This window comes from Sceloporus occidentalis, unplaced genomic scaffold (assembly GCF_023333645.1).
Source record: "Sceloporus occidentalis isolate IW3139 unplaced genomic scaffold, rSceOcc1.0.p SCAF_2, whole genome shotgun sequence".
Lineage (NCBI taxonomy): Eukaryota > Metazoa > Chordata > Lepidosauria > Squamata > Phrynosomatidae > Sceloporus > Sceloporus occidentalis.
This window is the reverse complement of record NW_028316982.1, coordinates 117,061,839-117,080,577: the sequence shown is the minus strand read 5'-3', so window position 1 is coordinate 117,080,577 and position 18,739 is coordinate 117,061,839. Positions and strand designations below refer to the sequence as shown.

The window sequence follows — 18,739 nt, the reverse complement described above, 5'->3', positions numbered from 1 at the left end:
GCTACCTTTCCATTTGAAGAAGAAAATCATACCTCTAAAACTTATTTTTATTTCATTGTTACAATGGGCATGTCTAGACAGACCATTTATATTTGTTTGTCCCCCCATATGCACACTTGTGTTTCTCTGTCCACACAAGGCAGGACCAAAGGCCCGATTTGAGTGCAGATTGTCTTCATGTGGGAAGGCAAGTTTTACAACGAATCTGGCCCTTCCCTACCTTAATCTGGTTTTAAATTCACCATTTGTTCCAGATCTTCCAGAAAAATCTGGAGCACTCCCAATAGTGAAGCCAGGCAGCTATTTACACAGAATCTGCTACTGGGCTCCTGGGCTGTTAAAGAATCCACTAAGCAAGACTCAACATTGCAATCTTTCCAGGCATTATGCTCAGGGTGTGGTGGGCCTGGAAAAAATGGCTGCCTGTCTCTCTGTAGTTTGTCCTGATTCTTAGTGCCAAGTGTGGGTATAGCCCAGAGTTCCTTTTGATGGGACCTCTGAGACATTGGCCCTCACTGACTGTGCATCCATGTCTTCCGTCAATAATTAGGGACCTCTTGGAGTACACAAAGGTGGTCAAAGGCCTTGAAAAGCAAAATCTTGGTTGTCCACAAGGTGCCAAAACACATGAGAAGCCTGCAAGAATATCATTGGTGGAATATTATGTTTTAGATTGTTAGTGAATATCACCAGTAGAGCTGAGTTTGTTCACTTGAAATATAAAAACAACGATCACTAAAACAAAAAAGTTAGCCAGTGTTCCAGATTTGGAAAGGTTATGTTCTAGATCACATCTCCCAAAATTCCTTAGCCAGCACTAACAATTCTGTAGTAGAGTGGGAATAGGAATATGCAGAATGATTTTACTACATATGACCTAAATCCTCTTGCTAGTTCCAATAAGAGTAAACCCACTGATCAACTGCTGAATGATCAACCAAGATTTATGTAAATCCTACTGATTTAATTACTGTACTGTACTTGGAACTCCCAGTAGAATACCGTCTATGCAGCACATCCTTCCTTGCTTTATTAGGAAAAGCTCCTAGCTATTCTGTACTGATGGGGAAAAGCCAGGGTTAATAATGTCAGCAAGTAAAGGAGAGTGTGAAGACCACACAAGTAAGTCAGTATAGATGGTCATGTGGGAATAGATTTGGAACCAGTCCTCCCTGTTACAATATGTGCAAACACATTTGGAACTCCTCTTCTGCAGACCCCAAATGTTCTGCAAGCTATATGGCTCTGTGATTAGAAGTTAGTCAAATAAAAACAATGAACGCATTTTGTTCGTCAGAAACTGGGCCAAACAAATTTTATTCTAGCACTATTGTTGAATGGCCTCATTCGTGCTATGAAAATGGTGTCACATAAACTTTTTCCTAAAACAAAATATTATATTAAAACCTAACCAGAGGGAAGGTGAAGCTGGTCATCATATAAAGGTGATTTCAGAAATCAGATTTAATCTCAACAGGTGGCCTGTTGCAAACGCCTATTCTCCCAGTTACAGTACACTAGTTGTGTAAAATGGGGATAATAAAGTGAACTTATAATTACATTATGGTCAAAATACAACACTTCAATATAATGTAAATAACTGCCAAGAGTTATATTATGCTTCCATGGCACAACCTTTGTACTGAATAGCAATGCAGTGCAATAGCAATGCACAATGCATATTCACAGTGGACTTTAATGTGAACCCATATATACAACAGTTCCATATACATGGAACTCCACTGCTGCACCATCAACTGGATACACCATTACAAGTTGTCAGTTGTCCTCAAAATTAATTTCATGTGCGCAGCACAATCTATCCCTGTTTATGCCACCAACAGGATGCTGGCTCATGTGTGTGAATAGTTGTGCATAGTGAAAATGTATTATAATAGGTAAATAATATCACTATCAGTGGATGTGATATTTTATAGAATTTCAACAGAATAAAAAATGAAACTTCTCTACCATATCCATAAAGCTTAAGTAAGTTGTTTTTCCCTCCTCTAATGAATAACAAAGGATTAAAATGTAGCGAAGGGGGACTTAAATGTCTGCAGAGAAACAATGTACAGACCACTTCTATGGATGGCATCTGAGTGGTCCAAGGCCAAATATTTCCAAGGTGAGAGTGTCCAAGCACATCCAGCCCCTGCTTGTTTCTTGCCAGAAGAAATTGCTCTTTTTTTTTTTAAATAGCAGATTCCTTATTATTATGAGCAATTAATTAGACAATTGATTCACTATACACCACAAGAAAAAATAATATACTATATTATTAGATAAACTTCTAGCTCTAATGTTCTACTGTATATTATTAGATAAACTTAAAATGACCAAAATAGATGAGGGCCTATACTTTTTTAAAAAATGTATGCACAACTTTATAGGTTCATAACCTTTTGCCATCCTCAATAGACCTAATCCAGCCACTAATCCTAGCTAGAGTACAATCATTTGCTGAATGGTAAATCAACACTAATTCAAAAGCATAGCCAATGCTATGACTCTGACTGCAACTAGCAACAGGATTTGGGCCACTAACATTAAATACGCTTTCTTAGATATGGCTGTAGTACTTGAACTAAGAATCCAGAGAGGTTTCATTCATCTGTTCTTTTCCAAAATCTCTGGTTATTTTAATCTGTTCAATAAACAACTAACCGTTTTAGGAGGAACTTCTTGACAGCAAGAGCTGTTCGACAGTGGAACACACTCCTTCTGACAGTGATGGAGTCTCCTTGGAAGTTTTTAAACAGAGGCTGGATGGCCATATGTCAGGGATGCTTTGATTGAGAGTTCCTGCATGGCAGAATGGGGTTGGACTGGATGGCCCTTGTGGTCTCTTCCAACTCTATGATTCTATGATTCTCTTTTTAAAAGTCAGTATTATACTGTATGATCCTGGCAGACCCAACAATCATTTTGAAAGGAAACAAACATGAGAGAGGACTGGGCAAGACAGACTGCACATACATACATGCACCACAATTTACTGGAATAGAATAATTGTATCTGAACAGAAGCTACGAGAAGAGAAAGCACAGCTTAAATCCAATTGCTTGTCCCAACTAGAACCGACTCACTGAATCAAGTCAATATAAGTGTTGGCTTACCAAGTTTCCATTACTTCAATGGGTCTACTCTAGTTAGCATCTGGATTTAGGCCAAGGTAACTAGGGTGGATGAAGGAAAGTTTGTAGAGACCAATTTGAATATTGTGAATATAGGATTGCAAATCTCTCACACTTAATCTAGTACACTGAAGCACTGCCACAGTAATGTGGAGGGTTTTGAAGTCCCACATCTACTTGTGATCATCTTTAATGTTACCACGCACAGCTTGTCCTCCATCCAGTTTTCTACCAAAGTTAGGATCATGATCTTGACTGCTTTTCTTAAAATGTCCCAGCGAAGTAGGAATATTTCTGATTGCATCTTTCCTCTTCTATTCTCACACACTCTCTTTATAGTTGTCTTAAAAACCTTAACTATGTACAAAACCTTTTAAAAAAACATAGACTGCAGAAATGGGATCAACTGATTATTCCCCTTTCCGCCAACATCCACTTTAAATGTCTATCATAACAGTTTTGCTTGAAATTACACACTATGTTGAAAGAGATGGGGGGAAAGCCACAATGGAAATAACTACCCCAAGGAAACAAGCTAAGATGTACCATATTTTAAGATGCAAGCAAAACCAACTATAATTCCACTTGTTCGACTATCTGAATACCCACACTGGCCTTTGACTAAAAAAGCCACAGTGAATTTTTATCATGAATTTGATAAAAACTGGAATTACTGATTTGTGTTTCATGGTGCCTCTGTTCACAAAGGTGACATTCTCCTTCCCCTATTCCATGCAAAAAGAAAAGCTCCAGTTTTTGATGTTTTGCTAAAGGTTTGTGTGACCACCTCTTCTTCCCTGGCTTTGCTACAGTTGTAGTGCCCCTGCTTTGAATGGAATAGCTAATTTTTTTAAGGTGGAAAAGATGACCACTCTGGCCACCATCTCAACAAGGAAGCAGAAGAACCCTTGCTCAGGGTAGCTGTGCTACACAAAGATGCCTAGGGAGATGCTGCTGTGACTCAACACAAAAAAGAAATGCAGCAGTGACTGTATTTATTGATACAAACCAGCTTTAAACAAATTAACGCAAATACTCAGGAATATTTTTTCCTGGAAGTAGAGCAAAGGATGTCAGGAATGCCAAGAGTTTCTTGGACCACTGACAGAAATAATATCTTTCCCCTGATTTGTTTTTCTCATGCATTGGTTGATTTCAGTTTTATTGGCCTGCAAGCCATTTAGATTTCAGAAATGTTATTGTTACCAGCACATTATGATATACTTGCAGAGGAGAGACTTTGGAAACACAGGAAACCAGGTTGCTCTGGGCCAGATGGAGGCCATAAAGCAGTGCTGAGGCTGCCTGCCACTGGAGGAGTATAGCTGTGGGATTTAAGTCCAGAAACAGCACATCTGTTCAACTTAGCACAAGCTTATGCAGTATTCCCATCACAATTTCACTGACTAGCGAATGAGCATTTGTGAACATAGTGGCTATAACCTAGAGCAGTGGCTCCCAATTCTGCATTCCCAAATCCTGGTTGGTCTTCATTTTGCAGACCCAGCCAGCATGGCCAGTGGTGAGGGATGCTGGGAGTTGTAGTCACACCCAGAGGAACCCAGAGTTTAGGGATGACTTATCTGAAGCAGCAGTTCCTAGACTTTCTACATGAAAGAAGGTCTTCCATGTCAGGCACGCACGGTAAATGCATTGCGGATTTTATTCATGATTTTAAAGGAGATGTTCATGGTACTGAACCTATTTTGGGGTTGAAAACCTTAGATTGTTCTTTGAATAAAACCCGTAGTGGGTTCACTGCACCTCTGACACAGAAGCCTGATGGAAGCAATATCCACGTGAGGACATCAGCTAGATATATGCTGGCAGTTAGAGATAACACAAAGATAAACATCATCCCACAGCAAGGAGCACCTTAGGCAACACTTTTCTTTTCTTTATCTATTTTTGTTATTATTTATAGCATTTATGGTGTTTACAGTTGTGGTGGTGTTTATAATACAATCAGCCTTTCGTATTGGCAGGGTTCAGTTCTGAAACGCTCCCCCCTCCCCTGGTTAATACCAAAAAAACATGGGACCTCAAGTCCCATTACTATCAATGGATGCTATGCGTGCATGGCTGTGTTGGCATGGCTATGTGCACATAGCAGAAGAACAATCACAACAGGAGGGTTTCACAACCAACTCAAAAAATAGAAGGGAGAAACTAACAAAGCACTAAGGTGTGATATGTCCAATAAATACTATATATCTAAAATAAATGAAACCACCACTTAAACATCTGAACAATACTAAATTATATTTTACAGTGACCCCATGAAAATAATACTGAAATCCATCACATAACCATTCAAAATACTGTCTAAAACAGAGTATATCAAACTAAGTCCACATATTTTTCCAAGTCCTCATAACCTCAGCTGCAGAAAACAGGTTGCTTTAAATGTAAACCCAATCCTTAGATGACCGCTGATACAGAGGGCCAACTGTACTTGATAAAATTGCCTCAAACAAAATACGGTACAGTAAGTTTTGCTATTGCACATGTTTTTATAATGCAAATTGGCAATAACACCTTAAGCTAATAGAGGAATATAGTGGGCCCTTGGTATCCACTGGGGTTTGGTTCAAGGGCACACACACACAAACTGAGATACTAAAATCCATGGATGCTGAAGTCCCATACTGTACAGTGGGGTAGTAAAAATCAAGGTTTGTTTTTTTGGAATATATATATAGTGTGTGTGTGTGTGTGTGTGTGTGTGTGTGTTTTTTCAAGCCATGGATGGTTGAATCTGTTGATAAAGAATCTATGGCTACAGAGGGCTGACTGTACTATTTGCAGAACATAAAATCTTAATTGTCTATAGTGTGACTGAGCATTCAAAACTGGCACCTCCCTTCATCTCAGCTAATAAGTGGCAACCCTGTCTCCCTTGCAAGCCAGAGATGAGATGCCATCCTGAGACAGGAGTCAGTGAAGTCGATGGAAGGTGGGTGTGGGATCATTTGTGAGGGGTTGAAATTGTAAACTGGAACAGGAATGAGTGAGGAGGAAGGGGGGGGGGAGCATATGCACAACCTTTGGCTGCTGCAGCAAGCCAGGGCTTGTCAGTGCCAAGGTACAACAAACATTATTAGTTGTTCAAAGTATTAGGAGATCTTTCCACAGGGAGGGCCTCCTGGGGCTTGGGGGAGCTGTATGTTGCCCACCTCTACCATAAATACTTTCCCTCGTGTTTTTAATGGTAATAATCATTTATGCATAAAATTAAAAATTATTCATTAAAAATTGTGGCAAATTGAATAAGTATCTTAGTTATCAGTAATATTTTTTGAGATCTGCACCTAATCCTATTTCTCCCATAAGTCCTGTTATTTTTAGAACGTGATTTTCTACAACATGGACTTTTTAAGGAACACAATTATCACATTATAGCAGAATTTACTGTACACCCCATGTTCTTCTGGTTTTGATCAAGAATGAATGATATGGAGCTTGAAATTGGAAAAGAAAGCATGCTGCAAAGCTGTTTGGCAGAAATTCATGTTTGTAGTTTGTGCCTACACTACAAAACTTAGGCACGGTACAGACGGCGCAAAAGTGCCGTGCTTGCACCATGCTAGGATTACAGGACCGCGCAGCAACCACACGCTCCCTAACCTAGCACGTACTGGCAGCAGCATAATGGCGGCACCCTGTGTGCACGAGTGCCACCATTATGATGTTACGAATTATAGTGTCCACATGTCATGCCATGCCAGTTACATCACGAGTGCGCCATTGGCATGTCAGGGATGATGGGAGTTGTGGCTCTTCACCTCTGGCCTGGAACTCACCACCTGGTTGTGCACCACGCTGACCAGTTTTGGCCAGTTGCTATATCTTTGCAAGAGTTGCAGAGAACAGGCTGAAGACCCCGACAAACTCTCCAAGCCTTCTCACTCTTGCTTCCACAGAAGTCTTCACCCTTCTTCACCAGGGTCCTGCTGGTTCTTGTAGCTTCACCCAAGACACCAGACAACTCAGTAGTCTTATATAAAAGATCTACTTTATTCTACTATATACAGCTCCAAACTATCCAACACAACAATACTCCTCACAACTCCAATACTACTCAACTACTACCCACAGAACACATTGGGATCCATAGTCATTATTATAGTCAAAGCAAGGTACCACCTACTGTGGTCTGTTTCCACCCAGTAGGCGTGTACATCATTCCCATTGGTTCTCTAGTTTCTATCCAGATTAGATGATTTCATCATCTCAGCCTTGACCACTTTACAATTGTCAGGTGTGTTCAATTATTCACTATGCATTTCTTGTCCTTGGCACTCAGTACTTGTTAATTGTATTACCATTCACACCTGTGTGGTTCTCCATTGGCTTCTGCTGAGTCACTCTGACTCTCACATACATGTTTTATTTCACTTACTGCATATCCCATGTGGCTTTTTCCTTAACATGGCACACTTGGACGTAACTGGCACGGTAGGAAAAGAACCTGCTTTTTGTGGGTTCTTTTTCCTCCGCAGGGAAGCCACACGGTTTGGCGGCTGCAGCTTCCCTGCAGAGAAAAAAATGCTGCTGCCACTCCAGACCTTCAAGCAGGTATGTACCATAGTTTGTCTATCAAAAGTTAAAAATGGGGTAGAGGGTGGGAATAATAATAATAACCTAGTTCATGGCAGATATGACATTCCACAAACACTGAATCCCCAAGCTCAGGTCAGCAAAGTGCCCCTACAGGTTGGTACCAAGGGCAAGTGTCCAGTTTGCTTAACTGAGAGGCCAGGCCTGCCACAGAACAGTGCATGCATGCCAGTGAAGAAGTGATCATAGTAAGTATAGCACAGAAGTGGAAGAGTGAATTTTGTTTTATGAATGTATACTCTGGCTAATGCAGATTTCACATATGCACATTAATTTAAAGTTGGATGATAGGTCAGAGAGGTCAGGTGAAGAAACACTTCTTGAGTCTCATGTGTGAAAATATCCAAAACAATGCAGCACATGAACTCAAAGCTTAATGCCCTACGACTGGGCATAGTAAATGTGGCTTGGAAATGTCCCTGAAACCATGTCAATAACAGACTTGGTTGATCAGTGCATCTGGGGTTGAAATCTTGGAAATCATGTCTCCTTCATGCTGAATTCCAAGGAAATATCTTCCTTGAATTGCAAATGGAGACTAAATTTCCTTGAGTTTGAAAATATACCAGTGACTGCATGGCCAAAGGGGAAGGTGCCAGCCTGCAGATAGCCCTCCCCAACATCTTAACTAAGACCAGAAACAGAAAATGCAGGCCTATGACTAACATCTTCAATTTTTTTCTCCTGTTTGGCTGATGAAGAAGCCACTGTGACTTCGAATGCTTGCAACATGTACCGTAATTGTGCATTTTGGTTGGTCCAATAAATGTATCATTGTTTAGAAGTTATAGAACTGCTAGGAATCTGTATTCCAAGCCAACACCACTGGGCAGATTTCTATGTTTCCAGGAAAGATCAGAGTTACATTTGAATAAGAATGAGAAAAGCCATACCTTCCCTCCATTTTTCAGTCCACACATGATTATTCCTTTTCATCACCTATATTTTTGCCATCTTACAGCCTCTACACACCACTTGAAATATTTGACTAGTGTTGTTGCAGTTGCCATAGCTACTACTGAATCAAAAAAGATCCAACATAAAATGCTTTTAAAATGCATTACATGTAAGCATGAATATTTTCAATAACAGACTTTCAAGCTATGCTGAGAATCCTTGGACCTCCAGTGTAATCACTTAGCTCTCCCCCTCATATTAAAATCTCCAGTGGTACCTCTGAACCTATGACACCAAGAAAGACCAAGTTGCCAAAGCACACCTCTGCTCCCTTGCTGGGTGAAAGATATGCCAAGTGCAAGCAACAGCCCCCAAACCAATCATATCTTTAATCCTGCAAACAAACCATTAATCAAAATGTCTAGTTTAATCTAACAGTCAAAGCCCTTTCTCTGAACCCCAATAATAATCTTGGAGAATTAGACAAGGAATTTCTTTCATGGTACTGCTGCTGTCACTGCCAAGCAAGGGAGTAGAGACTGTGCTTTGGAATGGATTCTGGATTTCTGGCATGGTGTCATCAGTTGCTAGTCACACAGCCTCCAGTCTCATTTGTAATGGATCAGTTTTCATTTTGACCTACTTTAAATTAATCTGAAAGCTTCATCTCAGCACTGAAATATTTTCTATGGCTAAGGGAGGTCTTTGCTTTACTTTTCCAGCTGACCTTTTTCTAGTCCTCTGCCTCACACGCCTTACCAAATGCTACTTCTTAGTATTCAGATTCCCTCCCACCCTTCCTCCACAATTCTGGTTATACAGTTATCTGTAAACTGAAATATACAGTACCTCATTTGGAATGAACAGCAATAAGGGCATTAAATCCAACCAGCAGTGTAGTGGAGCCAAGACTTACATTGTCAGTGTGCCTGGAGCTTTTGACTGACTGAGATGATGGCACTGTTTGTCACACACACATACTGTGAACTATTTCAACAAACTACTTCTAGCAGTTATCATCAATATCAAGAGCCAGTTGTTTTGTAAAACTAATGGGTAATAATTGCCCTTTCAGAACCAACCCACTGACAGCTATCTTGCATGGCGTGTTTTTAAAACGCTGTATTACCTTTATAGATACTATTGCCTAACTTATGTAGACACGCAATGGCAGAATACTAGAAGTTGCTCAGTATAGATCAGCTGGTTCATATATTGTTTCCTTCCTCAGATACAGCTAGGAATAGTCTCTTGATTCAGCTGGATCATAAAAAAAAGGAATCCTGTAGAAGCTCCAATAACATATTTTCTATTGTAGTCTACATAGTTAAGGTTACAGGAAAACCACAGTAACACTGTTGATTTGTTCCAGTAAATTTTGCATTAGTATATATATTGTTTTGCAGCAGAGAAGGCTCTGTGTTAAGATACAGCAAAATGACTGGAAATCATTAAAGACCAGCCAAAATGTAACTATTTATTTATTGTATTTATGTTATTGCAGGGATTTTCTGCTTCAGGCTCCCAAATATCCTGAGATGAATGTAATAATCTGGTTGCATGTAAAAGTTATTTATCAATGAGAGTTACACTCAGCTCACCACACTAAGTCAAACAAAAAACACTATAGTTTAGAATAGAAGGAGTCAGGACCACCCCAAGATGCGTTACTAGCTGAAGCAGAATAGGGAATTATGTCTACTAGGGATGTAAATTGTCACTAATTTTGTTCTTGAAGGAAAGTCTAAGTAGCTTTAGCAATTTTCTTCTGGCTGTGAGAAACAAGACAATTCATTTTGGGACTTCCACTGTACAAAATTCATACATGGATTTTTTTCACATAAAACAGAATTTTCTGCACATGAAACAGCTTTTTTCCTGTGAATAAAATGCTGTTTCACACACACACACAAATGTTGTACTTGGGACTTATTCTGCGCAAAATTTACACATACTATTTTGGTTAGGAAAAGAACATTTTCTGACACATGGGAAATCTGTATAGAGTAAGGGGAAGGGTTAGTGATTCTGAGAAATGGGGAAAGGTAAGCTACCCATGTGGGATCTTAGGCAGTTGGGTACAGTGTCCAGACAGAAAATAACATCAATATTTGTTTTCAATTTGCCTGTTTGTTTGTTTTTTCTGAGGGGGGTCAGAGGCTCTGCAGAAATGCCAGGGGGCTTCAGGAGCCAGTAAAATACAATAAAATAAAATAGCAATTGCAGGACACACTTTACCCTTCCCTGGCCTATCATATTTCAGACTTCCAGTTTCTGACCTCAGATTGACCAGTATCCTACTTCTTCCATGGTATGTATTTTGCTAGTTGAAGGAGGTCTGCAACAGCCTTACCTGCTTGTGAGGATAGACATTAATGTGGCACTTGATACATTCTTGTCCCATGTTAGCCCAGGAGTTTCCACTCATCCATTTTCTCTTGCACTTTGGGCATTTATATTCACCAAAGCAGCGTTTTTTCCCCTGGTATGGTGTCAAGCCTTCTCCTTTTGGACGTGCCTAAAATGGGAAGGAATAGGGGAAATTAGATAATAAGAAGTAAAAAAACAGGAAATGGGAATGAATTGTCTCAAGCAGCTTTTTGTTATCTTTTTACAACGTTAGTGTAAAAGTCCATTATAAAGTACACTACTTTTGAAATTGAAGGATATTGCAAAAATAGGTTGCCAAATGACACAGTTGGGCACACAGCCCTGGTGGTGCAGTGGTTAAATGCCAGTATTGCAGCCACAACTTTGTGAGTTCATTCCCGAAGGGCTCCAGGTAGACTCAGCCTTCCATCCTTTCATAGGCCAGTAAAATGAATACCCAGCTTGTTGGGGGCAATTGGGTTACAGACTGTAAACTGCTTAGAGAGTGCTAAATTATGGTCCTAGGCTCTTTTGGGGGGGCAAAATCTCACTGGGCAAGTCCAGGCTCTTCAATTTGCTTGAAAAAGATCTTTACATTGCATTTATTTATTTCATATTATTCACAATACTACCACTTAGCATGCTGATTATTTAACCTACTTTGTGTACACAATTTTTCAGTTGTAGTGCAGTTTATAGTGCATGTTTCTAACCAAAAGTAAGCCTCACTATGGGCTGAAACAGACGGCCTGTTAGAGATGCCTTCTGGGTGTCTTGGGAGTGAGGCGCTTACACGCCGCATGCTCCAATGAAGCCCAGAAGTCACCCAGAAGTTCGCTGGCTGCCCAGATGTGGGCAGCTTCAAGACACTCCGGCAGCAAAGCATTTATACATCGCACACTGCTGGAACATCTTGAACAACATTCAACAGTTTCACTGAATTTGTACATAAATTAGTATCATACCCACATTAGTGTTTGTGTGTGTGTGTGTGTGGGGGGGGTGAGTTTGACAGACAGAGAGGTCTAGGTTCACTGTGTGAAGTAATATCAGAGGCAAGAGTCAAACAAGGGACTTTCCAGTTCCTTCAAAATTCAGTATCTAAGCAACTATTACACCAGTGCTGCCACCATCAAAACATAGCTATATGCAAAATGGTCAAATACCTGGCAGTAAAGAACAATAGTGCAATGAAATTAAAAGGTCAGTAAAATCGGTATCAATAAGAGCTTTCCTCCAACATTCTATCAACTTTTGTCATATGATAGCATAATCAAGAGACAGAAAATTCAGGTTAGGACTTCGTAGGAAAAGGGATAACTTGTTTCCCTTAGGAGGAACTCCATGGGGGAGAGTAGAAAAGCTAGGGTAAGCAACAATTTATATCTTCCATAATCTAATCTTTACCCTGACCAGCAGAAGTCATTTTGCTAGTCACCAAAGCAAAGTACATGTTACAATCTATCCAGTACCTTCAAAGGATGGAATAAAAGATATAGCCGTTTTAGTCTGTAGAGTCAATATGTAGAGAGATCTTGTAGCACCTCTGAGACTGAAAGAAAGAAGTTGGCATCATGAGCTTTCACAAGCTTCATTTTACTTCCTCAGATTCTCAAACCAAAAGCATCTGAGAAAGTAAACTGAAGCCTATGAAAGTTCATGCTGCCAACTTCTTTCTTTCAGTCAGGGGTGAAACAGACAGTCAGAATAAAGAGATTTCAGGACGGCATAGAGGTGGGGTGTTTAGATGATGCATGCCTCAAAGCCGGACAGAAACTGCTCTCAAGCTGTCCGACAAGGAGAAAAGCTGGACTTTAAAAAGGAGCTGGATTTTTCTGCTTCTTCCAAGAAAATGTGCACTTTCGCATGTACGTATAAATGCATTGATGCCAGGGGGGCTCTAAAGAGGTGCTCTATTTTAACCATAATCCTAATTGGGCATATAAACACCCCATCACAGGAACACATTTAAAAGGGATGGAGCTGCATACCCAGGTAGTGAGGGTGGCAATGCCCAAAAGAGAAAGCTGACAGCTCTCATGGAGATGAATACAACATGAATGAATGAATGAAATTTTATTTCTATACCGCTATTCCTATACAGATCACAGCGGTTTACAACAAATTTACATCAAAAGACAATACAATACAGCAACCCATATCCCAACAATACAAAAACATATACAAAACAGTTAGTCAAAGAAAGAGCACGGGGTGAAGGTGGGGCATGATTGTATCTTGCTGGCATCTGCATGGGCATTCCAAATGTGTGCAGGTTCACTGGGACAGCCATGCAATGGGATGGCAGTCACTGGTGGTACCCTCCTGCGAAGGTGTGCAGGGATGGTAGGGGAATAGTAAAATAAAAAAAGTACCCAGCGGCATAGCTTCAAGCCATGCCATGTGGTCATGACATGCACACTCCTGCCATTTTAGGAGTGAAAAGTACAGTAGGTGGGGTTTCAATGCAGCTTTGGAAAAGGCAGCTTCAAGCTGCTTTTTCTCTGTCCATCTGTTTCACCCCATATAAGTTTATCACACTAGTGAGTTTCTGCGGGCAAATGGGAGTTAAACTACATTTAAATTTAAAGTAGACTTGTAAATTCGGTTAGTTTTTCACACTGAAATGGCACCAAAGTGCAATAACGTGAAGTTAATCCATAGTTAAAGTGGAGAAAACCAGCAGCTTTTCAAATTCGGAACTCAACCAAATTTGAAAAGCTGCTGGTTTCCTCCACTTTAACTGTGGATTAACTTCACATTATTTCACGTTAACTGCGATGTTGTGTGATAAACTTTGGGCATTTCCTGGTTTCCTTCACATTATATTCCTTTTAACTCCCATTTTCCTGTGGGATCTCACTAGTGAGATAAACTCCATTGTCACAATGGTGCTAGAACTTCAAAGGATGAATGAAACAGCAACAGCAAAATAGCCTACTGTGCCTGATGCCTAAAAATAGTCTCATGTAGGAGAAAATTCTGAATGAGCAAGGCCGCAATGAAAAAGCCTCATTCATTGGCCACTGCTGAGTGAAATTCCTGTAGTGATGAAAATGAACTGTGGCCATCACATAGGTTAGCCATTTATCCTACTTTATAGAGAATAGACTTGTATTTGAAGACATTTATTTGAAGCGTTGTCAAACCCATCTTCAGCTTAAAGAACCAGAAGAAGGGAGAGTGGGGTCTTGAATATGCCCATCAACATTTAACACCTATCTAGCAAACTAAGCACACCTGCAGATCACCTGGTCATGATCTTCTCCACCATAGTGAGGTATATTGGATTAGATTCATAACTAAATCATAATAATTACATTTCCAAATTGTCATAGATATTTATGTTGTCGTCATGTGATTAAGTTGTTTCTGACTTACAGCAACCTTATGGTTGTTTCTTAAGAAGTATTGTTCAGAGGGTGTTTGCCACTGCCTTCTCCTGAAGCCAAGAGAGTGCGACTTGCTCCAAGTCATTCAATGGGTTTCCATGGCTGAGGGGGATTTGACTCCCAGAGTCCAAGTCCTACACTCACCACGCTAGCTCTGCTTATGCATTATATACTTATACATTACCATATGCAATCTTTAGGTAAATGTTTCCTCCTCAGTCCTTTATTTCTAGTGATTGTTTTTCCTCTTTTTTGGTGAGGTGTAAGTGGACCGACTGCCACTGCAATTTATGCTGAACTGGTGACAAGATGATAACCAGCTACAAATTATCATAACTGCTCTGATACCAACAAATAGGTGCGCACGCGCACACACACACAAGCATGCAAGCACAATCTGAGCACCTTTGGTTTTGTGCTTGGTATCTTCTCTTACATCTATGACTCTCTGCTTTTATGTATAATGGTGGGTAATAAATACACAGGGGAACAGCTTCTCTCATGGGAACTCTGTGGTCCATATGGTTTCTGTTTTGTCTGTTGTCATTCTATTATCCAGCTCCTGGAAAATGTGAATCATGAACCTTTGTAGGGCTGGACTGCCCCATGATCCACTTATGTTGTTGCCATTTGAGGTTACTTAACATTCCCAAACAGCCTGCGTGTTTCTTAACTCTTTGGGGCACCACTTCTCCTAGCAAAGGATATGCATATACAGCAAAAATAAATATTTGAGCAGTAGGAAAATACAGTTCTTTTATAGGGATACTCCCTTGCAGTGCATGGGGGTAATGCTTGTTTCCTGTACATTCATGATATATTGGATGTTCCCTAGTTATATAGCTGAAGAGAATAAGGACCGTTAATTATATGGACAATAATAAAATAGCTACGTTGAGAGGTACATGTGAACATAAGTAATGTAACTTGGTATAACAATGAATGAGTATTACTCCAAAGTCTCTGTAACAAGATGGGTTATCCAGTAACAAAGCTGCATTCTTCCACTTGATCCTGCCTAGATCTTAAGAAGCTAAGCAGAGGACCTTCTCTCTCATTGCTATGACCATCAGAAGTACATTTAGTAAGAATGTAGTGAAGACCTTCCTTTTCAGTGGCTGCTCCCAGAATCTGGAACTCCTTGCTATGTTTGATCAGGCCCACTCCCCCTTTGACGTATTTCCATTAGAACACAAAAGATGTTTTTATTCAGATAAGAGTCCAGCTTGTAAGCTAATTGGTTTTCTGAAGTAGGTTTTAATTGGAGGGCACTGTTGATTTCCAAATGTTACTGATGCGTTCTAATTGATTTGGGTTTATGGTCTGATCATAATGTTGCCTTCTAGTCCGTCTTTTATTGTTGTCATCTGCTTTGAACATGATTTGCAGTGGACAGATGGGATATAAATGTATTGTTTCCCCCCAAAAGCTGGGATAGTACAACATTAGACAATATCCCAACATGTAGGTACTGAAGAACTAAAGGACTGTAAGTAGATACCACAACTGTGGTACATACTATGATGCTCATCAATGTTTCTAGGTAACTTTAGACCCTGGATTTAATGGCCTTATTGGGCAGAAGCGCTTTAGATAGCAATGCAAATGACTTTAGTTGCCAAGCCCACAATTAAAATTTCTCCCACTCCCTGCATTGTCACTCCAAGCATCGCAACTCTTCCACATTAAGCAGTCACTGATGCCAATGGGGCTGTTAAAGGAGAAGACAGTGACATCAGAGGCAGACAAGCAGTCACCACAGATGAAATGGTCTTTTCAATTATCAATAACTCAGCAAAAGAAAACTGAGGCAGAAGAGCATTTAAGATCATGCGTGCAAAGCGGGAGGTAGGGAATTCACAGAGCCACATAAAAGTAGTCCTCTGAATCCACATTCACTTCCATCAACAATTCCTATTCCACAAAGAATTAAATGACTTTACGACCATGATTACAAAACTGTGAAATCCAGACATCATCATCATCAGTCATCGCATCACCCTTCCTAATGATTACTCCTAGCCAGGTTTTAGTCTCTCCCCCACCCCATAAAAGCATTTGTATTTTTGTCAGGAGAATAGAAAGGTGGGAGGAGTTATTTTAACATAAGTATGCTCAAAGCTACATAAACCTTTGGGTTTTTTTTTTTAATGTCCCATGGAAATTAGCACCTGTGTTTGTATGTGCTTTCCAGCCATCTGCTGACTTATTCTGACCCCATGAATTTCAGAGGTTTTTCCTAGCAAGGAATAAACCAAGTTTAACATTAATCTTCAGACCAACTATTCATCAATCACTGAGTCTTAGTTGAATCAAAATTGGCATTTGCACAGAGCTGAAAAGGGGATATTTACACAGTGACTGAGACAAACAAGAAAGCTTTGCCAAACCAGAGGTTTCTTGGGCATGTCTCTCCGATCCCCCAGACTTGAGACAGTTAAATTTCAAGCTCGTCCATTAGGTTGCTTGGCAATCTGTTGATTCAGCTGACTTGTCAGTTAGTACCAGGAGTTGACGCTGGTAAAAAGCTTTGGCTCAAACTCAGTCCAAATTACAAGATGTTGTTTTCATATAATATGCATGTAAAAGTAGACCTCCTGGCTCCAGATGCTTTGGCAAATGCCCCATTTTCTTGATAATAACTGATTCTGATTCTTAGATAAAATCCATGTTTGCATTCAAATGTTTTTGAGATTCTCTCTTTCCCACCCCCTTTCTCTTTCTCTCCCTACTCTTTTCTCAGAGCCTGCAGGGAATAAATGACTTCTCCTGAAGTCTGTTGGTAACCCACTGTGACCTAGGCAGCCCAAAGGCTTCTTTGTTACCCATTCATATAACTATCAGTCTGTTCTGTTGGAGTTTTATATGGCTCATAGAAGAAATGTAAGATTTTTTTTTTTTTGAAAGCCAAGTGGTTTTTAACTTTAGGAAAGTCTCTTGTTTTGCTCTGGGAACTTGTACAGTATCTTGGTGTAGAAGTCCAAATGGCTCTTGGTTTTTAAAAGGAAAAGCAGGTGTTTGGCAAGGAAACCTGAACTTGGCAGGGACTGGAGATCCCATGGTCAATGGTGATAACTCGTGCTGTGTTCTGTGTATGTGAGAACCTCAGAAAAGTACATTCAGCATATTTGTCTCTGCTAAGGCAAGCAACATAATACGGTGGATATTTCCCTTGTTTTAATATGCAGGGATAACAGAGGCTTTTAGTATGCAACTACAATTATCTAGTGCATAGAAAATGTATTTGCTTTTAAAAAGAGTAGTTGCTTTTTGCCTTTTTGGGAGTCACCCCAGCATGTCAGGAGGTAAACCAGGCTATAGACAGCACTGCTGGATCAGGGTGGGAAAAGAGGCAGGCTAAAAGTTAAGGGAGCAAACTCATTTCTCAGGAAGGATCAGCAGAATTTGAGACAATTTAAAGGGCTTGGGAAAAGTTGCCAGAACAGGGCAAGACAGGGAAGAAGGAAGACTCTAGAAAGAATACAAGGTCTTTCAAGAGGCCCGTCCATGGAGCTTCAATCAGGATATGAGCTGTTGGTCATCTCTAACACCAACCACTTTATTTATAGGGTCAGTTGAGGCTGAGGCCAAAGAAAACAAGGAAGTCCAAGCAATGCCAGACAGAATGCAGACTTTAGAGAGATACAGATCTGATCTAAGAAGGCAATGACCAGGAGGTGTGCTGAGAGATGACCAGCATGCATTGCAGAAAGTCACTACATTGAAGGCATGTGTCACTAAAGGGAAATGTATATCCTCCTTTTATTCTTAACAACGTAAACCTTCACTTTCTTCATTCTCACACATAAGAACAAATATATTTGCTTTTTTCCCTCTCTCCACTGGCTGAAATTCTGGGAATTTTTGCACATCTTCCTTCCACTGTTTCTTCACATTTTGAGATTTGTGTGCATTTCTGGGTTTTTGTATTTGTTTTATATGCATTTTGTGCACACACACACGCACCATGAAATTATTTTTAAAGAAGAATTGCATTTATTCCTATCAAGCAGGAATAAAAAATATCTCACGTTAGTTGACGGTTCTTCCAGTTCAGAGCATATGGATGTTTCAGTTTGCAGATATCCTTTATATACTTAGTTATTACTCAAATCTGCTTGGTATAGAAATCACTTGATGAGGTTGTATTTGTAAAGTGACCATCTTGGGAGTAACAAGTGATAAATTTATCTCTCTGAAGTGATAAGCTCAGCAACTCAATGACTTTAATTTCGCTACTCATTGAAATTAAACTTAGATGCATGTGGAGAGAGTAGTGTGTTCCTTCCTTGTTAACTTCCACCTCATTTTACTAAATATCAG

General features: G+C 40.0%; 1 protein-coding gene across 1 annotated transcript in view; it reads right to left on the bottom strand.

The window, feature by feature from the left end:
* The window catches only part of ZCCHC24 (zinc finger CCHC-type containing 24), a 153,442-nt gene that overhangs the window by 9,242 nt on the left and 125,461 nt on the right, over window positions 1-18,739 (bottom strand). Inside the window, exon 3 of the mRNA XM_089510690.1 lies at window positions 11,008-11,172. Coding sequence (XP_089366816.1) covers window positions 11,008-11,172 — 165 coding nt within the window. The remainder of the gene's footprint in view (window positions 1-11,007; window positions 11,173-18,739) is intronic.